Source organism: Anabrus simplex, chromosome 2 (assembly GCF_040414725.1).
Source record: "Anabrus simplex isolate iqAnaSimp1 chromosome 2, ASM4041472v1, whole genome shotgun sequence".
Lineage (NCBI taxonomy): Eukaryota > Metazoa > Arthropoda > Insecta > Orthoptera > Tettigoniidae > Anabrus > Anabrus simplex.
Window position 1 is genome coordinate 376,499,106 of NC_090266.1, and position 26,690 is coordinate 376,525,795.

Below are 26,690 nucleotides of genomic sequence, written 5' to 3' on the forward strand. Positions count from 1 at the left end.
ATTCTACTGCCATTCCTGCCCCAACACTCAGATTCTCAGCATCATAGAGAACATACTTAATGATGGATTTCTATTGGTAGCAACCTGTGTGGTGGATGATGTCAACTGTCAACTTCCCTTATTCACTCACCTTGGGGAGTTGGCAACACTAATAGTGGATATTTTACTTGGAACTGTTGTCACATGTTCTCTGTTGCATCAGAACCTTGTCTACATAACATTCAACTTTAGTTTGTCCATGTAGCAATGTACCGTGTCATGATGCTAAGTCTACAGTTCATGTGACAGATTACACTATCCTTCCAGTAAGATGTTTAATAGGTGATATTACCTAACTTAGGTGTGCCGAGTTCAAATCTACTTTCCATTTTTTCGTATCACATAGGTTTTCACAGTAGCCTTATCATTTCCTTTAATGTCATGATTTTAATCACATTTCACTAAATTTTTGACAACACTTAATGATCTGCAAAAAATGATTCTATAAATTAGCATTAATAAAACTCATACCCCCTGTGGGTGGGGGACGCAGATGAAGAATACACCCACAGTATCTCCTGTCTGTCGTAAGAGGCGACTAAAAGGGGCCCAAGGGGCTCTCAACTTGGGATTGTGGGTTGGCAACCATGGGGCCCTTAGCTGAGTCCTGGTATTGCTTCCACTTACTTGTGCCAGGCTCCTCACTTTTGTCTATCCTGTCCGACTTCCCTTTGTCACCTCTTATTCTTTTCCGACCCTGATGGTATTAGAGCATTCAAGGCCTAGGGAGTTCACGCCCTTCATGGCCCTTGCCTTTCTTCGTCTGTTACTTGATTTTTCGAAGTGACGGATCCCTTCTTTTTTCTTCTATTTCTCTTTTTTGACCCCTTGTGGGTGGGAGATGCAGACAAAAAAATACACCCACTGTATCCCGTGTGTGTCGCGAGAGGCGACTAAAAGGGGCGACCAAGGGATGATTGTATTAGAACTATGAAAATACTTTTGGTTAGTACCATCACACAGGGAACACCATGGGTCGCCTTTACTTGTGAGTAGTACCACTATATTAGGTACACAATAGGTTTGTGATTAGTAGCAGCAGAGAGGGGTTCACTGTAGGTTTCCAGTACCCGTGATTAGTACCACTATATGAGCGACACCGTGGGTCTGCGTTGCCTGTGATTAGTACCCACTATATGAAGGAACACCACGGGAATACCGGCGCCCGTGATTAGTACACGTAGGTGAGGAACACCATCGGTGTGCGTTGCTTATGAGCGGCACCATTATGTGAGAAACACCATAGGTCTGCATTACCTGTACGTCGTACAATACTAGTGAGTTGTACCATCATGTGTGGAACACCGTGAGCCTACGCTACTTTTGATTAGTACCCCAACAGGACAAATACCATTGTTCTACTTTACTAGCGACATGTACCATTATGAGGGCCCGTTGACCCCTTTAGACAACAAGCATCATCATCATCATCATCATCATCATCATCATCATCATCATCATCAGGATTGTGCTTTAGAAGGGGTCCCTTGGTCAGTAATACTATTTTTATGATAGTTTTTTGGTCGGATCCACTGACTGTTTTAAATTCATATCCATCCATTCATTTTTCATGACAATTTTAATTTTGGTCAGTGGATGATTCTGAACTTTTAATTTGTCATTTCATCTCGTACCATTAGGGGCTGATGACCTAGATGTCCTTCAGTATCATGATTTTTATCACATTTCATTAAATTTAAAAACCTTTAAAGAAATGCAAAAACATTATGTAGTAGGTGACCGTAAATTACTTGCCAGCAAAATAAACTTTTTTCTGAGGTCTGAGATGTTATTGGTGATCGTAAATAATTTTAACTCTAGAACTGGCAATGTTAAATCCAAGTGGCAACCATATTTTGCAGCTTTTACTTGTCTAATTAGAATACAAAATATCTACAAGGTATGGAATAAATTTATGAAGTTTTATATATCTACGCAGAGCTAATACACTGAGCATTGTCATGTTGACATGAAATTACATAAATATTATGAGTACAAAACTGTACATTCTGTGCAAAAAGTGTAATTCCTAAATTCATAATAATAATAATATAATAATAATAATAATAATAATAATAATAATAATAATAATAATAATAATAATAATAATAATAATAATAATAATTTTTGATCATATGTACACCAAACTGAAACATGTCACACACAAAAAAAAAGTAGCTTGACTTACCTCTCTGCAGTCGGTTAAGTGTGGCCAGTATCCAGTAATCGGGAGATAGTGGGTTTGAGCCCCACTGTCGGCAGCCCTAAAGATGGTTTTCTGTGGTTTCCCATTTTCACACCAGGCAAATGCCGGGGCTGTACCTTAATTAAGGCCATGGCCGCTTCCAATTCCTAGGCCTTTCCTATCCCATCGTCGCAATAAGACCTATCTGTGTCAGTGCGACGTTAAGCATATAGCAAAAAAATGACCTACCTCTCTTCGAGTGTCCACATAGAATGCAGGTTCTCTCCGTGCGTCACGGCAGGTGAGTAAATTCATGCTTCGGTCATCTTCATTTTCAATGGGAACTGGATTATTAGTTGAGGGATCCTTACTGCACAGTTCATTAGTAATGGACACAACAAAGCCATATTTATCAATTAGAGGGACATCTGCATTCTCTGTATAAATAATGTGTGCATTCTAAGCAACAATGTCCAACAAATTGAAAAAAAAAATCCGATATCTTCTTGAAGGCCTAATAGAAGTAATGTGGTATACGTTTTTGTCTGAAAGAGTTGGCAGGAAAAAATTAGAATTCCTATCTGTTTTGTTTATTCCCATTCCCCCATTGTACTCCCCAATCATACCATCTTTCCCACTTTTGCTTTGCGCTAATGTATCTTCAGCACTGACACCTGTTTCCTTGAAACATACGGTGGGCTGATGACCTTAGATGTTAGGCCCCTTTAAACAACAAGCAACAAGCACAAGAAACATATGGTCAGAATATTACCTCAGTCAGTCACTACTGATCTGCATTTAGGGCAGTTGCCCAGGTGGCAGATTCCCTATCTGTTGTTTTCCTAGACTTATCTTGAAAGATTGCAAAGATGTTGGAAATTTATTGAAGATCTCCCTTTGAAATTTATTCCAAAAGCTAACTCCCCTCTCTATAAATGAATATTTGCCCCAATTTGTCCTCTTGAATTCCTACTTTTTCTTCATATTGTAATCTTTCCTATTTTTAAAGACACCACTCAAACTTATTCATCTACTAATGTCATTCCAGGCCGATGACCTAGCTGTTAGGCCCCTTTAAACAACAAGCATCATCATCATCGTCATCAATGTCATTCCACGCCATCTCCCCACTGACAGCTCAGAATATACCACTTGTACTGTAACTTAGAATCCAATAAAGGTATTTTATTAGTCCACCTATTCAATACTGTCCACTTGTAAGTGGTTATAAATACATACGATTACACACACCTTCAGGACATGTTTTGCCTTTTTTATAGGGCATCTTCAGCCTTAAATCGATCTTAAAATATTAACCTTAAATATTAAAACAAGAAGCTAGATAATTAGCCTTGTGACCCTATATGCTTAAAATTCTGGTGAGTCCACATTTGGACGGTTTTCTCGTATATATGTATATGAATCTGTTCCTCTGGGTTATACCCATCCTTTAATGTTAAAAGGCATTAAATCCGGGACAATCTCAAGCTTATTCAGGGTAGTCAGATTATCATATTCACAAAGACGCACACACAAGATGTTGTCAATTGTGTACACTGTTTTATTTACAAATTATATACACATTAATAGTTGCACATCATATGAACCACCATCTTGAACTCAATCGACTGCCACATTAACATGTCGACCAACTACGGAGCACACAACATAACCACTTCAACGGCAAAACCACAACATGAGTTCACATACTTAACTCGACTAACGATTCTCTCTAACAACTAGACTCAAACACCCAAGACCGTCCTTTATATACCTTGCCTGGCTAAGCTTCCAGAAAAGTATGACACAATGTGCTTTCTCGTATCTTCTCGAGTCTCCAATAACCTATACACAAATTCGATCCTCTAAGATCAGACATAAAGTCAGGATTGCGTCACGTGTTCCTACATTTCTTTTGAAGCCAAATTGATCTTCTCCCAACTCAGCTTCAACTTGTTTTGCCATTCTTCTGTAAATAATACGTGTTAAAATTTTGCAGGCATGAGATACTAAACTAATGGTGCGATAGTTTTCACACATGTCAGCACCGGCTTTCTTGGGAATAGGTACAACAACATTCTGCCAAAAATCGGATGGGACTTCTCCTGTCTAATACATCTACACACTAAATTGAATAATAACCTTGCCATGCTGGTTTCTTCTAAGGCAGTCAGTAATTCAGAGGGAATGTCATCAATTCCAGTTACCTTGTTCCTATTTAGGTCGCTCACAGCTTTGTCAAACTCTGGCCTCAAAATTGGGTCTCCTATTTCATCAGCATCAACAGCCTCTTCTTGTTCCAGAACCAAATTATCTACATCTTCACTTTGATACATTTGTTGGAAATGTTCCTGCCATCTTTCTGCTTTGTCTTCTTTCCCTAGAAGTGGCTTTCCATCTGAGCTCTTAATTTTCATACACATAGATTTCTTTTCTCCAAAGGTTTCCTTGATTTTCCTGTATGCAGCATCTACCTTTCCTAAGACAATACAACCTTCGACATCCTTGCACTTCTTCAGCCAGTCTTCCTTAGCTACCTTGCACTTTCTATCCACTTCATTCTTTAATCGCCTGTATTCTTTTCTGCCCTCTTCATTTCTAGCATTCGTGTATTTTCGTCGTTCATCAATCAGGTCTAGTATCTCCTGAGTTATCCACTGATTCTTAGTTGATCGTTTCTTTCTTCCTAACATTTCTTCAGCAGCCCTATGGACTTCATTTTTCGTAACTATCCACTCTTCCTCTATTGTGTTTCCTTCAGCCTTTTCATTTAGTCCTTTTGCAACATGTTCCTTGAAACAATCCCTCACGCTGTTTTCTTTCAACTTGTCTAGATCCAGTCTTTTTGTATTCTTTTCTTTCTTCATTTTCTTCAGCTTCAGATGACTTATCATGACCAACAAGTTGTGGTCACAGTCCACGTCTGCTCCTGGGAAAGTTTTTCAATCCAACACCTGGTTTCTGAATCTCTGCCTAATAATAATGAAGTCTATTTGATACCTTCCAGTGTCTCCAGGTCTCGTCCACGTATAAAGCCGTCGTTTGTGGTGTTTTAACCAAGTATTGGAAAGGACTAAATTATGATCAGTGCAGAATTCCACCAGCCGACTTCCTCTTTCGTTCCTTTGTCCCAATCCGAACTCACCTGCTGTATTACCCTCTCTTCCTTGGCCTACCACTGCATTCCAGTCTCCCATCACAATTGGATTCTCGTCCCCTTTTACATATTGTATTAAATCTTGTATCTCTTCATATGTTCTTTCGATTTCCTCTTCATCCGCTGAGCTAGTAGGCATGTAGACCTGCACTATTGTGGTGGTCATTGGTTTGGTGTCTATCTTGACGACAATAATTCTTTCACTATGCTGGTCGTAGTAGCTTACCCGCTGCCCTATTTTCTTATGCATTATTAAACCAACTCCTGCATTTCCTCTGTTTGATTTTGTGTTGATAATTCGGTAGTCGCCTGACCAAAAATCCTGTTCTTGCCAACGTACTTCACTTACACCAACTACATCTAACTTTAGCCTATCCATCTTCCTTTTCAGATTCTCTAATCTTCTTCTAATTTTCTTCTGTAACTTTGGATTACCTCTAGTCATTCGTATTCATATGTTGATTATACAGCAGATTTAATATATAAATGTGAGCCACACAGAACAATACATGTGCAGCCACTGAGTTCAGAAACAAGGAACTTCAAGCTTGTGTTGTTTTCAAACTTGGCAGCATAACATTGATCACTTAAGTTCACAATCAGAATAGTACCATTTCATGGAATTATGTTTTGAATTTCTTTGCTCCTATAAAATACCTCTTGGTGAGAAGTTTGTGCTGTTTTTTCACTGAATGACCTAATCTGAGGAGGATGAAATTATACTAATTTCTCATATTGTGCCAAACAATGTACTTACAACACATTCTTCTTTGTATTCACAAAATACACAATACCAACCACCATAAAAGCCCCAATAGTAATGACTACATCCCTGTACATAACGTTGGCATCAGAAAGGGCATCCTTCCATAAAACAAGAACAGGTCCATAGGTGCAACACATTTCACACTTGCTGTGGGAAAAGCAGGATAATAATAAGACGACTCCGTACCTGTTTTTGAATTCATGGCTTCAATTATTGATTTGCTCCACATTGTTAATTTAACAAATAGTAAAGAATTATGCTATTGACAATTACGATTAGAGTTTAATGTGTAGCAGCTGTAAATAAATAAGGTGCAAGTGCCAGGTGCAGAGGTGCCAACTATTATGAATGGTCCGTAATTATTACGGATTTCACCTCACAATTATGACACTACAGTCAGAGGTGAAACGATTATGGAAAAGTGACATCATAAAAAAATCTATGAAAGAAAAGAAAGAAGGAAAAATGTCCAATCCCTTCGAGCTTTACTGTTCAACCCTCCTCGTTTCACTGCTTGTGAGTTGGCAACGATCCTTATTCAATAGTTACTGGATGTTAGGCCCCTTTACTACAAGTATCATCAGACTTTTGCTACCCGTGAGCGTTGTGAAATTCATTGCTCTTCTCCACTGTAAAACCTTACATAATTTTAGTATTTGTTACCTGACAGCAACTCTCCCACAGGAAGTGTTTTCAGTGTTGACGGAAAATATCAGGCAATTCAGGGCCACATAATGCACGGGGGGGGGGGAAGGATGCTTCAAGAAAACATTCACTGAAAAGTAGCTGATGGGGTGAAAAACAAGCTAGCCTACAAAGAATGTCTTATCGCCGAACTAAGTGGTAATGTGCACATTTTATTGTTTAATATGATATACTTTTAATTAGATTAGATTGCTGTCAAGAAGGGCAAAGGAAGTGTCACTATCGAGAAGGGAGGAGTATGCTTTGGATTTGGCTCAAAAATTTTGGTAGTGGTGGTGGGGAGATTAACCAACTTGAGAGGTTGGCACTTCTGCAGGTGTCAAAATGACTCCCGTACTCACCTACTGCAAGCACTGGATGCATTTAAGCAATAACATGACCATTTGTTTTCTGTTCTGTAGCTATATGTTCATTTCAGCAGCATCTCCATTTACTGTGTTTTTAAATGTTGTATTCATTTTGTTCCAGTAACTCCATCTACTACTCCCTTGATTCTTGTATCAGTAACGTTGCAAGACAAAATATTAACTATATACTCCATTAAGGCATATAGTTAACTATACTGTATAATCTTTTATTGTATTTCAGGTAAATCATCTCATTAGTGACAAAATCTTTACAACAGATTTCAAGGTGATTCTTTCCAATTGCACACATCAGCGCGTAATTTCGAAGGAATCTATTAATCTAATGCTGGGTGCACTTACAAGGTAAGCTTTTAACTTTATCTCGTGAAGTAGTCCTTGTTCTGTTACCTACCTTCCTATTTATTTATTTATTTATTTATTTATTTATTTATTTATTTATTTATTTATTTATTTATTTATTTATTTATTTATGTATTGAACGAGTTTGCCATGCGGTTGGGGCCGCGCAGCTGCTTGCATTTGGGAGATAGTGGGTTCATACCGCACTGTTGGCAGCCCTGAAGATGTTTTTCTTTGGTTTCCCCTTATCATACCAGGCAAATGCTGGGGCTGTAACTTAATTAGGTCCACAGCCTCTTCCTTCCCACTCCTAGCCCTTTCCTATCCCATCGTCGCCATAAGACCTATCTGTGTCAGTGTGACGTAAAGCAGATTGTAATAACATTTACTTACTTACTTCCTTACTTATTTACTTACGCTTCTAACCCTGTAAGAACCATAATTAAGAACGGTGTTACAGCAGTTACGAGAACAGATGTAATGTAGTGAGTACAAGAAAACCAACATTATTCTAAATACTTGATGCAACTTTCATTGGTGGAAGAGGTATGAAACATGACTATTCAGATTTTTGTGTTCTTTAATGCTACTGGAAAGCGAAGGGAGGGGAAGAGTTAGACCATAGGTGGGCAAACATCTCACATGTGTACAGATTGGCTGTTGTTGCTGTACACACTCCCCCACCATATTCATTTTCCATCCTACACTGCTATGGTGGAAACGCAGCTTTTCTCTCAGCAGTCTTGCTCAGATCGTGTGTTCCTTCTCTATATTTTTCACCGGGTGAGTTGGTCGTGCAGTTAGGCGCACACGGCTGTGAGCTTGCATCCAGGAGATAGTGATTTTGAATCCAACTGTCGGCAGCCCTGAAAATGGTTTTCTGTGGTTTCCCATTTTCACACCAGGCAAATGCTGGGGCTGGACCTTAATTAAGGCCACGGCTGCATCCTTCTAACTCCTAGCCTTTCCTATGCCATTGTCGCCTTAAGACCTATCTGTGTCGGTGCGACGTAAAGCCGCAACAAAAAAAAAATTCTCTCCAGACCTTTATCTTTCTCTGTCATGTTTAGTATTTTCTATCAGGTTTCCCCTCAACAAATCTGAAAACAATGCTGAGTAGTACCATTAGAAAGAATTACTGCACTGTCTGATCAAAAGTATCCTGACACCTGTTTGAAACTGTCCTCTAAGTGTTGCTAGGATATACTGCCCGGTAGTGGATATTATTACAGGGCGAGGTGGGCCAACTGTTGGCCTTTATTGCAGCTCAAACTCTGTCTACCAGGTGTTACAATGTCTCTGGATGAATGGTAGACCATTCTTCCTGAAACACTGTAACAGAGTTGTTAGTGATGTCTGTTGTTGAGGTCTGGAGTCTTGTCGTGTTCTACTTCATTCTGGAGATGTTCAGTAGGATTGAGGTTGGGCTGGACATTCCATTTCTGAAACCTTGTAGTCCATAGACCACTTGCGAATAGTTCCCTCTTCATGGCAGAGAGCATTATTATGCTGAAACACACGGTGATAATTCAAACTGGTATTCTACAGCAAATAACACGCAGTTGATCAAAATTTCTTTATATCTATAGTATTACAAGTGGTCAAAATCTCTTCTGCGATGATAAGGATCCCCACACTCTCACCCCACCTCCATAAAATTTTAGTGTGGGCACTGTACAGACTGGCATAATAGTACGCCTCATCTACAATCTACAATCTCCCATGATTAGTCCAAATCATGCGTCCACGGATTAGTGGTAGCCTCCTTTCCACCACCAGCACCTGACATTCACCAGAAAAAAATGTGGTTTAGGGTGGGTGCCTGAAACTTGTACCCCAGTCCTCGTATCTCCCAGTACACAGTCATGGTGTTCGCTGCACAATTAGTGGCACTGTAAAAATTAATGGGTGGTGGTATAATATGACATTGTGCAATTTTCCCATAGCATCTTCTTCAATGTGTTATGTAATGTTATGTACGTACGACTAGGTGATGCTGTGCTATCAATAGTTACGCAAGTTTTGGGTATGTAAACGACGTGTGCTACAAATTTGTAACATTACCTAAGAGGTACCCAACGCTAATGTAAACGAAGACTAATTATCAATAAAGCCCCAGTAAAGGTGCGCAGTGGAATGATAAGAGGGGCTCAGAAAAAGAGGACTGTCAGGACCGATGACCAAAAGGGCAAAACAAGATAATGGGATTTCAAATAATATGTGTATTTATTTTTATTTTCGAACCAGCGGAAAGATAACAATATATACTGTAGCAAGAACAGTTTGGCAGGATTGTCTTTTTCTTATAAATAGAAATACTGTATAGTATAAAAAAGTAGCGTAGAAATAGACATCAATTAATATTTGGCAAGATTGAGTAAATGGAACATACAAATAAAATATTAATTAATTTAGGTCATAACAATTAAAGAAGAATAGACTACAGATTGAAAGACTGTACATTGAGAATGGAATCTACAAATAGACATGGCTGATAATTAACAGGGGTACCAACTTGAAGTTAATATGTTTAAAGCTTGTTGATGAATAGTAGATTTTCCAAATATAATAACTAAACCTAACAGTGGTGCTAAGGGTAAGCATGTGCTAAATAAATGCACTGATGGATAAATATGCAATATACACGAAAAGCATTATCAGCAATTCCAAGTACATATTTAGAAGAAATAGGTTTTAAGAACATTCATTAACATAAAGATATGAGATGTGAAGAAAGTTGATCGAAGGGATCATAGCACATACTTCGAATATATAATGATTGTAACAAGTTCCATAATAACATGAGTGCACCTTAAAGTGTGAAACATCAGTAGGAAAGTAGTTCCATGGGATCATAGTACATGCTTAGGATTTGTAGTGATAGTCACACGTTCCATAATAAAGCGTGCGTCAGATAGAGGTTATGGTTGACGGCCATCCAGTTCTATAATGGCAATTCGACACGAATAAAGAAAAGTTCTTAGCATAAGTATCTTGATTGTCCACAAAGTGTAGACCACTCCCGCCAAGATGCCCGTAGAAAAGAAAGGTTAACTATAAAATTTAAATAGCAAGTTCTCCATATCTCTCACCTCAAAGTAGCTGCGGCGAAGTGATGGGCAGAGAATATCTCATGCCTCGATGAGGTCTTGTGCTCTTTCCAGTTCTCGATTCCACCTGCCGAAATAGGCAGGGAGGTGAGAATATATAGGCGGAGAGATCATTCTAGAAAATTTATTGTGACAAGCAGCTGAGCAGGTGAGGTACGACATCAGCACAGGAAACAGATGAGCATCAAATATGGCGATCAGACAAATATCAGCGGGAGGGAGTGAAGGATTAAAGGTGAAAAGATATGCAGAGTGGAGATGAAGAGGTAACTTCACAAAAACTGTAAAGTCAGTTTATATAGCACATGAAGTAGGATGGCACTAATGGTCCATGTTGATTAGCATATGTGGCCTACTAGGCTGTGATTTTGTTATGGTTATCTTCCTGTGTCCGCTTCACAATCGTGTCCCCGACAGTCAGTTTCAGCAGACCGGAATTGGCCTTGACTGCTTGGCAACCGATAACCATTCCACATTCTAAGTCGCTGAGCTTCCTTGCTCGACTTATTCGACAGGTATCTCAAAGCACTGAACAACATTGAGCCCTCATCTGCCTTTCATAGCAGCATTTGCAGTGATGTCTATGCTCTAGGTTAGGTGTACAGAGGGGTATCCAGATACTTTTGTTCAGGTAGTGTATAGGTATGTCATTCACTTTGGATTCCAACTTTGAGTGTGATCTGCTTGAAACCCTCCATTCAATTGCAAATTTTCTCATCCGACCCTGTCACGCTTTCCTTGCTTACATCTACTGATTCTCCACAGATATAACTGAGTAAGTGGCCATGTGGTTAGGGTTGCACAGCTGTGAGCTTGCATTTGCGAGATAGTGGGTTCGAACCCCGCTGTCGACACCCCTGAAGATGATTCCCATTTTCACACCAAGTGAATGCTGAGGCTGTACCTTAATTAAAGCTATGGCCACTTCCTTCCCTTTCCTATTATATCATCACCATAAGACCTATCTGTGTTGGTACGATGTAAAGCAAATTAAAAAAAAATAAAAAATTTATGGACATAGTTGAAAATGATCTTTTTCTGAACTTTTTTAGCCAGCTGCTGGATGCCTTAAGTCTTTTTTCTTTTTTTCCCACTACTTCCTTAGCTTTTGTTTGGTTTTCTGCATGATGGTCCCTGATGCTCCTGTCTTTTTCCTTTTAGCACTAGCTGTCGCACACTACTCCGTTTATGTGTATACACTATGTCTTTTAGTTTCTTCTTCATTGAACTGCTTCCGTTCAGTCACTTACTCATTGATTTTAGATTTCATAAACTTGTGTTTTTCCTATTTTAGATTTGTTGGCAATCTGTTTTACGTTCAGACGATCTATTGGACACCAGGTCCGAATGTGCATAAACCAAAACGGTCATCACATTGAGCATTGCTGTGATAAAACATTGTTGGGGCAGTTGTATTCTTATTATTTCTGTACACATACAGAATCAGGTGATCCCCCAAGATTCCACACCAAACATTCACTCCCTGTCGTACTTGATGGGCCGCCTGTCGCACCCAGTGAGGGTTGTCCAGATTCCAATAGTGCATGTTGTGGCGATTGATGTTCCCATTATTGTGGAAGCGCGATTCGGCCGAGAACAAGATACGCGGTACGAATGCTGCATCATTGTCCAGCCTGTCTAATAGCCAGTGACAAAACTCCATTCGAGCTTCGAAATCCCGTCCATGGAGCTCTTGGTGTAGCTCAAGATGGTATGGGTGAAATTTATGTTCATGCAGTATTCGCCAGACAGACGGCTGGCTGGTGTTCACCTGTCATGTAATGGCCCTTATACTGATGTGTGGATTATTACGAGCTGCCTCCAGAACGGCCTGTTCAGTTTCACCCGATGTGAGGTGCCTATCACAGACTGGTGGCTGGTTGGAAATCTGAAAACTCCCACCACAGAAACTACTTCGAAAACACAAAGATTCTCCTCCATACAACATGCCAAGGCGCAATGCCCCGCCTTCAGTCTCCTCCCCTACCCCCACCCCGACAACAGATAAGGACTCCTCACCACATGATACGCCAATGTCTAACGCCCCGCCTAATATTTCTTCCCCTAAATCCCCTACCCGTCCTCCACAACAGCTTTTCCATACGTATAACACAAGGCGTAGAACCACAACAGATAACAGTCACCGTAATGTAACAAAGTCCACAAGGTTTCGTAGTAGCAGTCAAAGGGGTAAGTGAATACATACCATCAGATCACTGTAAAAACACAATAACATACAACATTATTCACGTAAATTTCCTTTGTTACAAATACACCATCATTCAAATATTATGAAAGAAACAAATCAACTCCTCAAGATTTTGGATTGATGTCCCTTCTGACTAAATACCTCGTAAATACAAACTACTACCAACAGAAAATCTGATTGTAAAAACAAGACTAGTTCGATGAAACTAACTAATTCAACATTTTACTGCCCAAAACTATTAAATTACAGTAGCAAGCCTCAAAATTAAAACAAGAAGCTGAATTCCAAACGGATCCAAGATTTTAATCTTAAGACCCCAATAAGTTTTAACTATAATTACGACTCAAGTTTTAACATAGAAGTCAAATTACAATTCTTTTTAATAAACTAGAACTTTGAGAAAACAATTTTAGCCAAATTTTCAACATTTGAAGACAATATGTTTTGGATGTCAATATCTTTAGAATTAATGGTTATTCAAATTTTAGTATAGTCATTCATATTGTTAAACTATTAACGTGTTCATAAATTCCTATGTTTATATATTTTATTACTTTATTGTTAGAATTATAATTAAGCACAAATTTGTCAAAACTAATCAAATACGACAGGTCTTAACCTTGAGATGATTATATAGGCTGAGGATGCTTGAAATTCAAGCGAAACATGTCCCTATAAAACAGTGTTGTAGCATTTGTAACCGTACGTATGTACGATCTCCGAGTTTTTAGGTTAGGAAATTCTCGTATATAGTTTGTTAGGTTAAAATCATGTAATTTTGTTTATTTACCATGTAAAAACGTAATATTATAAGAAGAATGTATAGTTAGGGAATATTGCATATGTTCATCATTATATTTTGTATAAATTTCCGTTTGGGTAAGAGTCTGTAAATATGGCCTAGCCGTAAGGATTGTGCAACTGGGAAAACTGCGACTATATCGGGAAGGACGGTTGAAGTCAGTTGGATGTGTTGCAACAGGTGGCTTGAAAACACGGGGTACGGTAGGTTGTATCGGTTGAAGAATTGGAGTGAATCAATGTGGACATGAGTGGACGGTCTATGCCACATCATATACTCGATAGCCAATGCGAGGGCTTTGTTTTGAGCGAGGTTTGTGTTTACAGAGTGACGCGGGAAGAAGTGCCGGTGTGAGCGTTGCTACCACTAAACTTTTCAGGACGCGATTACCACGTGTAGCAAGCACATATAAGTGGGTACGCGTGTGCGGCGAGTCATTCTGATTCTGATTCTGATTCTCATTGTGTTTCGGACTCTGATGCTGATACTGTGTGTTTCTCATTTGTACTGGTCTGCGGGAGCGACGTATTTGCGCAGTTTGCTATACGATCTGCTATTGTACGTGAGTATCTGTTACGGAGAGATCATGGTATAATCTCAACGACTTACCGGCTTTGCAGTGGACTTTCTGTAGAAGAAAGTGTTTGTTTGGAACTTGTCACCCGAGTATGCAGCTTCAGTTGGTGGAGAATTTTGCTGTTTGCTTGCCTCCGGACATGTAACGCTTTCTGTCCAGCCAGCAATTATAAAGAATTCAAGACGACGAAGAAGTGTAAATAAGGTTAGGGATGCTGTTAGTAAAGAAGGTTGCATCCATGTGTAGAGAAATAGTCGTCGTACTTTTCTCTACCAGATTAGGATTCACGGTAACAGTGGAGTGCAGTGGGGCTCTTACCTGGAGGTATGTTAAAAGTATAATGATGTTCTATGTTTATTGAAGATTTTAATGATGTGTAATTTGCCTTTGTAAGACGGCAAACGAGTAAATCTCGTGAAGAGATGATTTTGTTGGGTGGTATTGTGTATATTAGCTCTATGTAAACGGCCAGCACTAAGTGGGTTGCATTAGTGTTGATTTTGTTGGTGTTTGTCACATATTAGTTATTATTCGATGTTCTATGTTTATTGAAGATTTTAATGATGTGTAATTTGCCTTTGTAAGACGGCAAACGAGTAAATCTCGTGAAGAGATGATTTTGTTGGGTGGTATTGTGTATATTAGCTCTATGTAAACAGCAAGCACTAAGTGGGTTGCATAAGTGTTTATTTTGTTGGTGTTTGTCACATATTAGTTCTTATTCTGGGAGTAAAGTCATAGAATCAAACTTTAAGTGAGTCTTTTGTCAGTGGAGTGAGGCTGAACCTGGCATGTTACCCAAATTTAATTTCAGGGGTTATATAGCAACAGGTAAGGTTACAAAGCAAGTCTGGAGCCTCGTCAGCCTGATGACCGTCGCCTTGGGAGAGGGAGTGGCTCGTTGCTCTACATAATTAAATATTCCTGCAATTGTTTTGCAGGTGGCGCCCATTATCCTTGTTATTTACACTTATTTGAGTCAACGTTTATCTGTTCAGAATTTCAATAAATTGCAAAAGTTGCACATTATAATCTAACAACATAAAACCAATTGTATTGAAAAGGTGGGATATAAAAAATCACAATATTGTAAGCATATTATAGCAAATTCAATACGGGTCTAATCATGAGATTGGTTACATGTAACAACCCCATAAGCGGAAACCCCACAGAAGCAGAAGACCTACTAAATGTAAAGACAGACGAACACCAAAGGCAAACAAATCAAAGAGACCAACAACCCAGAAACTTACAAGTCGCCAGCAGAACACCCACCCCCTCTCTAAAATGGGAAGAGGAGAAAAGGCAAGCAGACTAAAGCCTGCAGTGAAACTATACTGGCTTTTTCAGAGTCGCCTGGATGAGAGGACCACACCTGAAGACATCACGGAACACCTGAAAGAGAAAGGCATCAAGGTAGTAAAAGAATGCGTGGAATTAAATACCAGAGGAAGAAACAAATGCTTCAAACTTGCAGGCGACGAACACATCAGACACGAAGTTGAGAGGGAGGAATTATGGCCTAAAGGAGTAATCTTCCGACCGTATCAATTTCGCAATTGACTACAATCAAAGAAGAAGAGTGACGTCAAAATCACGTTATGGAACGTGGAAGGACTAAAATCTCTTCTAAATATTTTACCAGACGACATAATATCCAGTAATGACATTCTGATTTTCTGTGAAACCCCGTTTACCAGAACCTTGGAACATACATGGTTTCCACGCTGCACATGCCCTGGCCAAAGCCGGGCCAAAAGAAAGACCATCACGTGGAGTCGTGTGCTACTACAATCCAGCACTAGGACAAGCAATTCACATAGAGACAAGAGAAAACACCGTAATAGTACAATAAAAAAATCTTCACATCATAGGAATCTATATAAGACCCCAGTGCTCAGCAGACGAAGTGATAGAAATCGTAATGACTGCACTGAACGAAAATGGCCCAGAGATTCCAACCCTGCTGGCAGGAGATCTAAACTGCCGAATAGACAGACCGAACAACAAGTCAGAGGCACTGTTTGAACTACTGGAAGAGGAAGGCTTCATCCCCAGCAACGAAGCACAGCATAAAACATACATCTCCCACAACGGCTCGAGCACTTTAGACCTTGTATTCTACCGCGGAAACGACCTAAAGCTCAAAACCATAACTACCACCACAGAGTCAGCAGGTACACCTATAAGGAAACATCTCCCAGTAAGAGCAGAATTCCAGGTAATATTGACGGAGAGAACCACACAAAATGAGCAGCGATAGACGCCAAGAAAAATGGTTCCCGATCTATTAGTTCGGAACATAAACGTGGAAGAAATACTGAACACAATAGAAAGGGGCAACATTGATCTTGCACTGAAGAACCTAACTGAATCTCTGATGCAGTCTGCATCCCCAAAACCGACAAAGAGGAAAAGCAAACCGTGGTTTGACAGTGAATGCTACAAAACACGGAACCTGGTCCTGGAAAAACTGAATGACCTGAAAAAGATACACGAACGATGATACTCTAAGGCTCAACTATGTACACGCGAGAACGAGATATACCTCGCTCCTGAAGGCTAAGAAACAACAGTATACCTAGGCCAAAGGAGAAGTATTAATATGTGAACCAGAAGCAAAACCTTACAAAGTCCTAGAGCCACTGAGAACCAAGGTGACCCCAAGTATCTCAATGACAATATGGGAAAACCACTTTGCAAATATACTTCAGAAGAAGAAAATGCAGTACCATGCCAAAGGAAGTACCCCGTTAACGGAAGAAGAAAGAATAACAGAAGACTAAGTTTGGCAAGCAATTGAAAAGAGCAAACCTCAAAAGGCAGCTGGCCCAGACAATATCTCGAACGAGCTGATGAAAGATATACCATTAAGATATGGACAGCCCTATACAACAAGTGTCTAGAAATCATGGACACCCCTGCAGTATGGAGAGAATCGACAGTCAAGGTGATCTACAAAGGGAAAGGACCACAGAACACCCCAGAATCCTACAGAGGGATAGCCCTGGAATGTGCACCATTCAAGATAATTTAAAATCGTGTGGCTATTTCTAGCCGGGTGCAGCCCTTGTGAGGCAGACCCTCCGATGAGGGTAGGCGGCATCTGCCATGTGTAGGTAACTGCGTGTTATGTGTGGTGTGTGAGTTGCAGGGATGTTGGGGACAGAACAAACACCCAGCCCCCGGACCATTGGAATTAACCAATTAAGGTTAAAATCCCCGACCTGGCCGGGAATCGAACCCGGGACCCTCTGAACCGAAGGCCAGTACGCTGACCATTCAGCCAACGAGTCGGACATTCAAGATAATGAACAACATCTTACTTAAAAAGATCCACGACAACATAATGGCAGTTATACCTTGGGAACAGTACGGCTTTACTCCCGGAAGATCAACTATACATGCGGTGGGACACGTACTCCAATACATAAGCGAAGCCCTGGCTAAACCCAAAGGCCATGCATATGCAGCATTCGTTGATTACAAACAAGCTTTTGATGGGGTAAACAGGGATAGAATACTGGAAACACTAAAGCCTGTGTTAGACAAAGAAAGTCAGATCTTTTAAGTTCATAGCAAGCATCCTCTGAGAAAATACAATCAGAATCCACGATGGCCTAATCCAATCCAAAGGAATCCAGCAAACAAACGGAGTACTCCAGGGAGATCCTATAAGCCCCATTATGTTTTAACATACTTACCCATGATGTGATACAAAGGATACAAACAGAAGAAGTGAGGATGTGGTTGTACGCTGATGACATGATCCTGCTCTCAGAAAGAAGAGAGCCCCTGCTAGAAGCCATAAACAAATTGCAAGAGTGGTCCCAAGAAAATGACCTAGTTATAAGTAGGGAAAAGACAAAAATAATGAAATTCAGAAAAGGAGGAAATTTGGCGAACACTGATAGATTCACTTGCGGGGAAGAAGTACTAGAAATAGTCAAAAGCTACAAGTACCTAGGTCTCACTGCAAGTGACTGGACATGCCTTTTCCAAGCACATTGAAGACAGAGGTGTGAGAGCAATAAAGGCGACTTTCGAGATAAAGAAACTGTATCTGCTATCCGTCACAACAGCCCTGAGACTATTCGACATAAAGATTGCTCCCATTGCCTCATACGGCATACAGCTTATATGGAACCACCTCACATACTCGAATCTGAAGCGATTAAAGGGTATTAAAACAGCCTACCTGAAAAGAATGCTCTGTGTCTCAAAATACACGCAAAACAGAATAACGTATATCCTGGCAGACACAACCTTCTTTATAGAAAACCTGATGAAAGCCCATAATCTGATACCAACACCACAAAGCACCAGATTCGTAGAAGACAGGCGACAGAAAGTGAGGGACATCAATCTCGGACTCCTCACCACCCCAGCGATGACAAGCAACGAATGGAAAAAGGCCAACTACCAACTGCGCCATTTATATACGAGAGTGGCAGCCCACGGACTACATCACCGAATATGTTCGACCAAGGGATACCGTAGCCCCACCAACAAATGTCAGTGCACCATATGTGGAGGACATTGCAACACGTATCGTATCATTGAGTGCAAAGACAGGAAATTGACTTCGTCACACTATGCAAATGATGCTAATTTCGTTTAATTAATTAATACCTTGCACACAATGTGTTTAATGAAATATATATATATATAATAGATGCAGTATGGACAAAATGGTTAACATTGTGTAAACTAGTCGGTGATTATCAACTGGTGATGTTATGAATAAATATGAAGAAATAATGAATGTAGAGAATTCTTCTCCTCCATTATCACTTTAATAACTTACGGAAATTTTTCTATACTTGCCTTAGCCGCTGTCGTTCGTTACCTTGAGCAGTTGTCTTTGGACTGATGCCAGTTTCTTAGCTCTGGTATTAGTCTTGCTAACTAAGTAGGGGTGTGAATAAAAATTTTGTAGATACTAACTCTGTTTCTTGGAGAGGGGTGGAAGGCAGAGGGGGATAGACGAATGTTGTGTGCATTGACTCTGTACAATGCCGGGCTGAGTGGCTGTGACGGTTGAGGTGCTGGCCTTCTGACCCCGGCTTGGCAGTTTCGGTCCTGGCTCAGTCCGTTGGTATTTGAAGGTGCTCAGATATGTCAGCCTCGTGTTGGTACATTTACTGGCAATAAAAGAACTCCCATGGGTCAAAATTCTGGCACCTCGGCGTCTCCAAAAGCCATCAAAAGTAGTTCGTGGCACATAAAAGCAATAACATTATTATTACTCTGTACATGGTAGAAAAGATGAAGTGCTGTATTTTTGTGTATTAGGGAGTAAACGTAAGTTAATGATTTCGATGAGATGAAAGTAAGGAATTGAATTAAAGAGTATCTTGTAGGACATTACTTTTAGTGATAAATAATAACCTACTAAAATGTTTCAGTTGGCAAAGACCCTGTATAAATTCAGGGAATTCAGTACAGATAAGAATATCCTAGCCCACATTTCAGACATTTAAGTCAAAGTAGCTTCCTGTGAGATTTATTAAGCACTAATGCAAAAAGTGTGAAATGATGATCTGTAGGCAATAACATTGTTCCTTGTAGAGGGGTATGGGTGTGGGCATAGGTGGTTGAGGTGAATGTTATGGGTATTGACTTTGTTCATTGGAGAGATTAGCTGAAGTGTTGCTTCTTCATCTTGTAATGTATTTTTGTGTATGATGCAATAAATGTTTGTTAATGATTTTGATGAAATAAAGTATGGAACTGAATTAAGAAGAGCTTGTACGACCTTATTTTTAGTGATAAATAATAACCTACTAAAACATCTTGATTGACGAAGATGAAGAAATTCCGAGAATCAACAACGTAATATCCTAAACCACATTAAATATTCATCCCTCTTCCCCCTACTAAATGAATTTTCTTACTAATGTTTGTTTCGCTCTAGCATTTAACAAATCCCTTGCGAGGCTACTCAGATGTAAATGTCTGGAATGTGGATTACGATGAAAAATGAAAATCTACAACCTGTTTTCCAGTCTTTGACCAGGTCAGGGATGTAATGAATGAAACATATATAGGCTATTATTACAATGGGGTCGCCACTCCCAAGGTGATTTATTAATGACTGATAAATACTATGAAATGATAATGGAGAGTGTTGCTGGAATGAAAGATGACAGGGAAAACCGGAGTACTCAGAGAAAAGCCTGTCCCGCCTCCACTTTGTCCAGCACAAACCTCACATGGAGTGACCGGGATTTGAACCATGGTATCCAGCGGTGAGAGGCCGACACGCTGCCGTCTGAGCCACGGAGGCTCACTTACGATATTCTTATCTGTAGTAAATTCTCTTCACTAGCAGCCTGCCAAACGGGATCGTATTATACTCAATTATTTTTATCATTAAAGATAGTCAAACGAAGTATTTCTTAATTCAGCGTTGTACATGAAATTCTTCCAAAATTAATTTGCATGTATTCATGTTTAATAAACGTAAGACAAATAGGCTATAGCTACATACTACCTCTCTCTATCTGCTAAACAAATTTACCCACTTCCATCTTCCCCTACCTTCCCTACAGCAACTTTCGTGTTAGCAAGCCACGACCGAGGCCAAAAATGTGAAATCAGTCCAGGCTTTGATACCGAAGATAACAGGCTGCAGCTCTGAAAACCATAAAAATGTAGTTGGTGGGATGTAAAACCAATAATAATTTTATTATTATTATTTATTTATTTATTTATTTATTTATTATTTATTATTATAATTTTGTTATTATTATTATTACTATATATAAATATAAATACTTAGAGGCATGCATTTGCCTTCCTCTATGCCCACATTTCTTTCTTTCTTTTTACTGTGGACTTCCTTTCTGTCTTCTGACCAGGTTGTTCCTGTCTTCTTCTTTGGTCTTTCCTCTTCATCAACTTGCCATTTATGAATTTTGGATCTGAAGATTACCCTGTTTTGGACATCTGCTGGCATAATTCCTGCCTGTTTCAAATCCGATTCAATTACGCCAATCCATTTCATTGTGTCTGTTTTAGCCTTACTCATATTTTCATAGAATTTGACTTATTTTGTTTGGTAAGTCTGTCTGGATGCATTCTTTTAATATGACCATAGAATCTTAGCCTGCGTTTTCTATTATCGCAGTGAATATTTGTGTATTGTTTGATTTCCTGTCTGCCTTTGAGTTAGTATTGTCCGTTGGCGAGTTTCGGGCCTAGAATTTTTCTTATGATTTTGTGTTTGTTTTTCTCAATGTTTTCAGTGTCTGCTTTCCTGTTCAAAATTAGCATCTCTGATCCATAAAGACGTCATGGTTTAATGACTGTATTATAGTGTCTCAGTTTTGTATGCTTGGAGATACACTTTTTGTTATAGACATTCTGGGTTAGTCGATGTGCAGTTTCCATCATTTTGGCATCTAATTTCATTGGCTTTTGTTTTGAGTCCATTTTCCTGAATTGTTTCACCAAAGTAGTTAAATTGTGATGCTTGTTTAGTTTTGTCATATTTTGTTTCCATGAATTTTGGTGCATACTTGTTGCAGGTCATGTATTCTGTCTTTTTGAAAGATATCTGAAGGCCGACTTTTTCCGCAATTTCTTTCTGGAGTTCAATCTGATTTTGGGCTGTTGAAATGTCTCGGGTTAGTATTGCTAGGTCATCCGCAAATGCTAAGCAATCTGTCGCTAGTTTTCCTCTGCCTAAAGTGATTGGTTGGTGAATTTTATGGACCAATTTCTCTTAGCACCAGTCTTGTATCACTTTTTCCAGGATGTAGTTGAAGAGTAAGGGTGAGTGTCCATCTCCTTGTCGTACTACAGTTTTGATTTCAAAGGGATCTGAGGTTTCCCCCAAGAATTTAACCTTGGATTTCACATCTGTCAGTGTCTGTTTTATGATTGAAAGTGTTTTCATGTCTAAACCTTGTTCTTTCAATATTTGAAAGAGTGATTGCGATCCACTGAATCATAGGTTTTTTTGAAATCAACAAATGTGCAGACTAAATTTTTGCTACAAATTCTCTGATGTCTTAGGATTAGCTTTAGGACACGATCGGCCTGGTCTGAATCCTGCCTGATATTCTAAGATTTGTGGTTCTAGTTGTTGTACTCTATCAAGAAGACACTGGGATAGAATTTTGTATGCACCCAATACTAGTGGGATTCCTCTGTAGTTGTTTACATCTGTTCTGTCTCCCTTCTTGTGTAGTGGGTGAATTTATGCATTTTTCCAGTCTTCTGAGATTTGTTCTGTTTTCCAAATGTCTTGCATGACTTTTGCGATTTCTTTTATGGTGTTAGGGCCTGCTGATTTGAGTACTTCTGCTATGATTCCATCCTCACTATTGTTGTTGTTGTTGTTGTTATTGTTATTATTATTATTATTATTATTATTATTATTATTATTATTATTATTATTATTATTATTATTATTATTATTATTAACAGATCTGAAGAACCAGAGCATTATTTAAGTTCAGAAAACTTTCTCAATTCTATTAAAATGTCAGTAATGGTCTTCAACATTCAAATAATTTGTCACAGTTGTTCATAATATCATCTATTCACAATCGTTGACAAATTTATGCAATATTTATGTATACTGTTTATGCATGCCTTATAAGTGCTTTGATAGAATCTGAGTGTGTTCTTGTAGAATGGAACAAATCATTTTATTAGTATTTTCATATTTTAGCATTAAAAAGAATGGGACCATGCAATTTTGGCTTTGAGGTTGGTTTTCTGCTGTGTAGAGATTCCATTTTATGCTACTTTCCTTATCATAGCACAGACACCTGAAAAGAGTAGGGTGCATAGTGCTGTAAAACTAATTGACCTTCATTATTTACATTGGCCATTAGCACCAAATATGATAGTCCTGATAAACACCTAGACTAGATTCATAACCCTTTTGCCACAGAGTTGGTCATTGGTAGTTTCCTCTCTTGACTTGTCTGCCTCTTTTTTCATATTACATGGATTAAATTGATCAATTCCCAACGTTGAGGAGTATTTGCCATCTTTGTTTGGTGAAATCCTTGTATGCTGTGTGTTTTTTTTTCTTTTTCCTTTGTGAACTGCCACAATGATTGAGTGACTGCCATCTAAGTGATATCTAGCTCTCATATTTAATGTATAGTCGAGCTAGGTTGGTTACTCCAGCTGAATATAAACTTGGGTGGTGTCGTAATTTTGTAACTGTTATTTCTCTCTTGGCATAACAAAGTATTGTTGTTTGTTTAATGAAAGTTCAAATTTTAGACAGAAAATATCCAGTAGTAGTTTATCTATACGATGTAAAAATTACAAAAATATGTATCAGCAAAAACTGATCATTAGCAATTTGTGGATATTGTAGATACTTTTTACTTTCGACAAACTTTCAATCTTGTCTGATATAGAGACGTAAGGAAAAAACTGACATTCTGTTACAGAAACAAGAAACTGTCTGAGGTTCAGCAATTATACGATGAGAAGAATTATGATGAATTGGTTCCAATTCTTAAAGAGACATTCCAGTTTTGCCAGTTGCCTCAGATCATTAATAGGTGCATTGACAACTGCCCTGACAGAGCAACACAACTTGCCATGTTAATGGATGCTTTATGGCAACTAAAGCGTTACCAGGTAAGTGGTTTTACTTGTTGAATTTGCTGAATTTGTAACTTTCCTCTATACAGGATGGTCCAGATATCTTGTCACCCATGCATAAGTATGTAATAGAACAAAATAATTAAATACATTTGTTTGTGGGTTACTGTAGTAACGTCCTAGTTCGTGAACCATGGGCAACGGCTGAGTGGCTTAGTAAGTGGTCCTGAGAGTTGGGATACCAGTTGCTATGGAATGGGAGTGGGCATCTCGGACATATTCTGAGTCATGTCCCTCCTTGTGCTCAGGCGGTAGGACTATACAATTCACTGGTGGTCCATAACCCGTTAGAGGAGAGATCCTCACTTGGACTATGTGCAAGTAGGGTAGCATCCTGCTTCATGAATCTACCGAACTCTGAACATTTTAAGCAAGCCTTGGACCTATGGGAGTAATGGAGTCCCACTCCCATTTGACAGGCGAGGGACTCCTTGGAAACAACTTGGCGAACAAAATGGAATTCGATGGGGAGCTATCAATATTAATGGGGCTTATGGAAGAAAGAAGGTAGAACTGGCTGAGTCAGCAAAGAGGATGCATCTGGATCTCCTAGGAGTAAGTGATATTCAGGTAAGGGGAGATAACAAGGATGAGATAGGAGATTATAAAGTGTACTTGACGGGTGTTAGAAAGGGAAGGGAAGTCTAATATCTTGGAACTTGAAAATTGGTGCAATGAGTATGGTATGAAAATTAGCCCCTCGAAGACTAAATTGATGTCAGTAGTTAAGAAATTCAACAGAATTGAATGCCAGATTGGTGATACTGTTTACTGTTTACTGGAAGACTGTGTAGCCCTCAAAGAATACATGCACACTAACTGGAGCTGTATATGACTATTTTCTCATTTCTTTCTCTCCACCATCTAGAGTTAGGATTTTGTTGCATGTTTTGGGGGGCGGGGTGAACAGGTTTCCAAGGGCTTCAGAAACAGCCTTTAAAGGGCCTGCAATCTTCTTAGTTTTGTCAAATAAACTTAACAAATCAACTGGATGTAAAGGTTAATTACCTGTTAAAGGGATGCTTGCTATCAACTGACTTAGTTTTGTCAAGAAGTTAGTTTTGCAAAATACTTTTGCACTGTTGTCTTCAGAGTATTTCCCAGCTCTGGCTCTGAATTGCTGACTTTTCATCGAGGCGAACATTAAGCTTACAGGAATACACTTCCCAGCATGTTACGCAATACTCAGAGTTTAGAATTCAGAGTATGAGCCATAGCGTGGCTATTACTGTCTAACAACGTACCGATAGTTAAATAAATGACCCATGTAGTTGTTGGCCACAAACTGAGCTTGAGCTGTTGTCACAGCTAGCTTACTTATATTATTAAAAAATGCAACACCATTGTTCTCTTCGCTCATCTTATCCATAAAGTCAACAGTGTTATTCAGATGTTCATGACTGTAGAGCGCAGACTTGAACAAAATATTCCACCTCGTCTACAGAGGCATTGGAAACAATTATATCTTTCCTGCGTCATCATATCTCGCGAGGAAATTTAAGATACATATGTTTCCTTCATGTAGTGTTTTTATTTTTGTTTGTTTGCAATTTGCTTAACATTGCACCAACACAGATAGGTCTTATGGTGACAATATGATAGGAAAGGGCTAGGAGTGGGAAGGAAGCGGCCATGGCCTTAATTAAGGAACAGTCCCAGCATTTGCTTGTTGTGAAAATGGGAAACACGGAAAACCATCTTCAGGGCTGCCGATAGTGGTATTCGAGCCCACTATCCCCTGGATGCAAGCTCACAGCTGTGTGTCCCTAACCACACGGCCAACTCGCCCGGTCGAGTGTTTAGGAAAGCTGCCTTGGTTTTTGGAACTGCCGAGTCACGTTCATTGAGGTTGCACTGCCAGATGTGGCCTACAAGATTAGCTTTGCGAGCCTAGTATTGCACATGACCAAGGCTGTTGCCAACAAGCCATTATGGTACTTGCACATGCACCCATATAACAAGCAAAATCAGTAACCGTGTCCAAAACATTGTCAAACTGAACATCATACTAACTTGTTCAGGGTGTCCGTAACACTTCGTGAGCATGTAGCACCATGACTTTATCGAGCACCACACTGGCTGCTGAAGGCACATCCTGGCTATTTCTCTTCCAAAAGGCAAAACAACACATTAAATGCTCAGTTCCCTTTCTTGTTCGTAGTTTTGTCACAAAGAACAAGAAGTTTTTATCTTGAATGCTCATCTTCAGATCTTATTGCTTTTTGTTTCATACAGTAGGAATGCAGTACTATTAAATGCAATTGGCAGACTGCAAGTCTCCGCTACCTTATATGCTACCGTTTATGCACTTGGGTGTCCAGTCCCACACCTTGGGGTTCTCTAATTTCTCAACACTAATCCCAGCATTCAAGAACGTCTCAGTTGTGTTGATAATAAATTAATTTTTATCTTCTTTTACCTTCTTTGCCTGCGTGAACAATTCTCCCATGGATAACTGCCTCTTCAATGATCCCTTCTGTTTGCCGTGTTTGTGGTTATCACTAGCGATATGTTTCATCACCATGTCCTGTCTGTTGAACTCCAGCCTTTTGTCACAAAATGTATACATCAGTATCCTTAATAATGTAAAACCCCTCTGAGCTGAATTAACTTGCCTGTGAGTATATGATAACACCAGTCTTAGGCATTGCACTAGTCACATTTCTTCTTTTCACTTATAATTTAAACACATCAATCACTGAACCTGAGAATTATTAGACTTAACAGAACAACATGGTCTGTGTGGTCTTGGCAAGTGCTGGAGAGTGGCATGGCTTGGGTTGAAGGCATGGGA

At 39.4% G+C, this 26,690-nt stretch overlaps 1 protein-coding gene across 1 annotated transcript in view; it reads left to right on the forward strand.

The window, feature by feature from the left end:
* Nucleotides 1-26,690, forward strand: part of LOC136863554 (calcineurin-binding protein cabin-1) — a 609,489-nt gene that overhangs the window by 244,372 nt on the left and 338,427 nt on the right. Inside the window, exons 12-13 of the mRNA XM_068225987.1 lie at nt 7,441-7,562; nt 23,680-23,872. Of these exons, the coding sequence (XP_068082088.1) occupies nt 7,441-7,562; nt 23,680-23,872 (315 nt within the window). The remainder of the gene's footprint in view (nt 1-7,440; nt 7,563-23,679; nt 23,873-26,690) is intronic.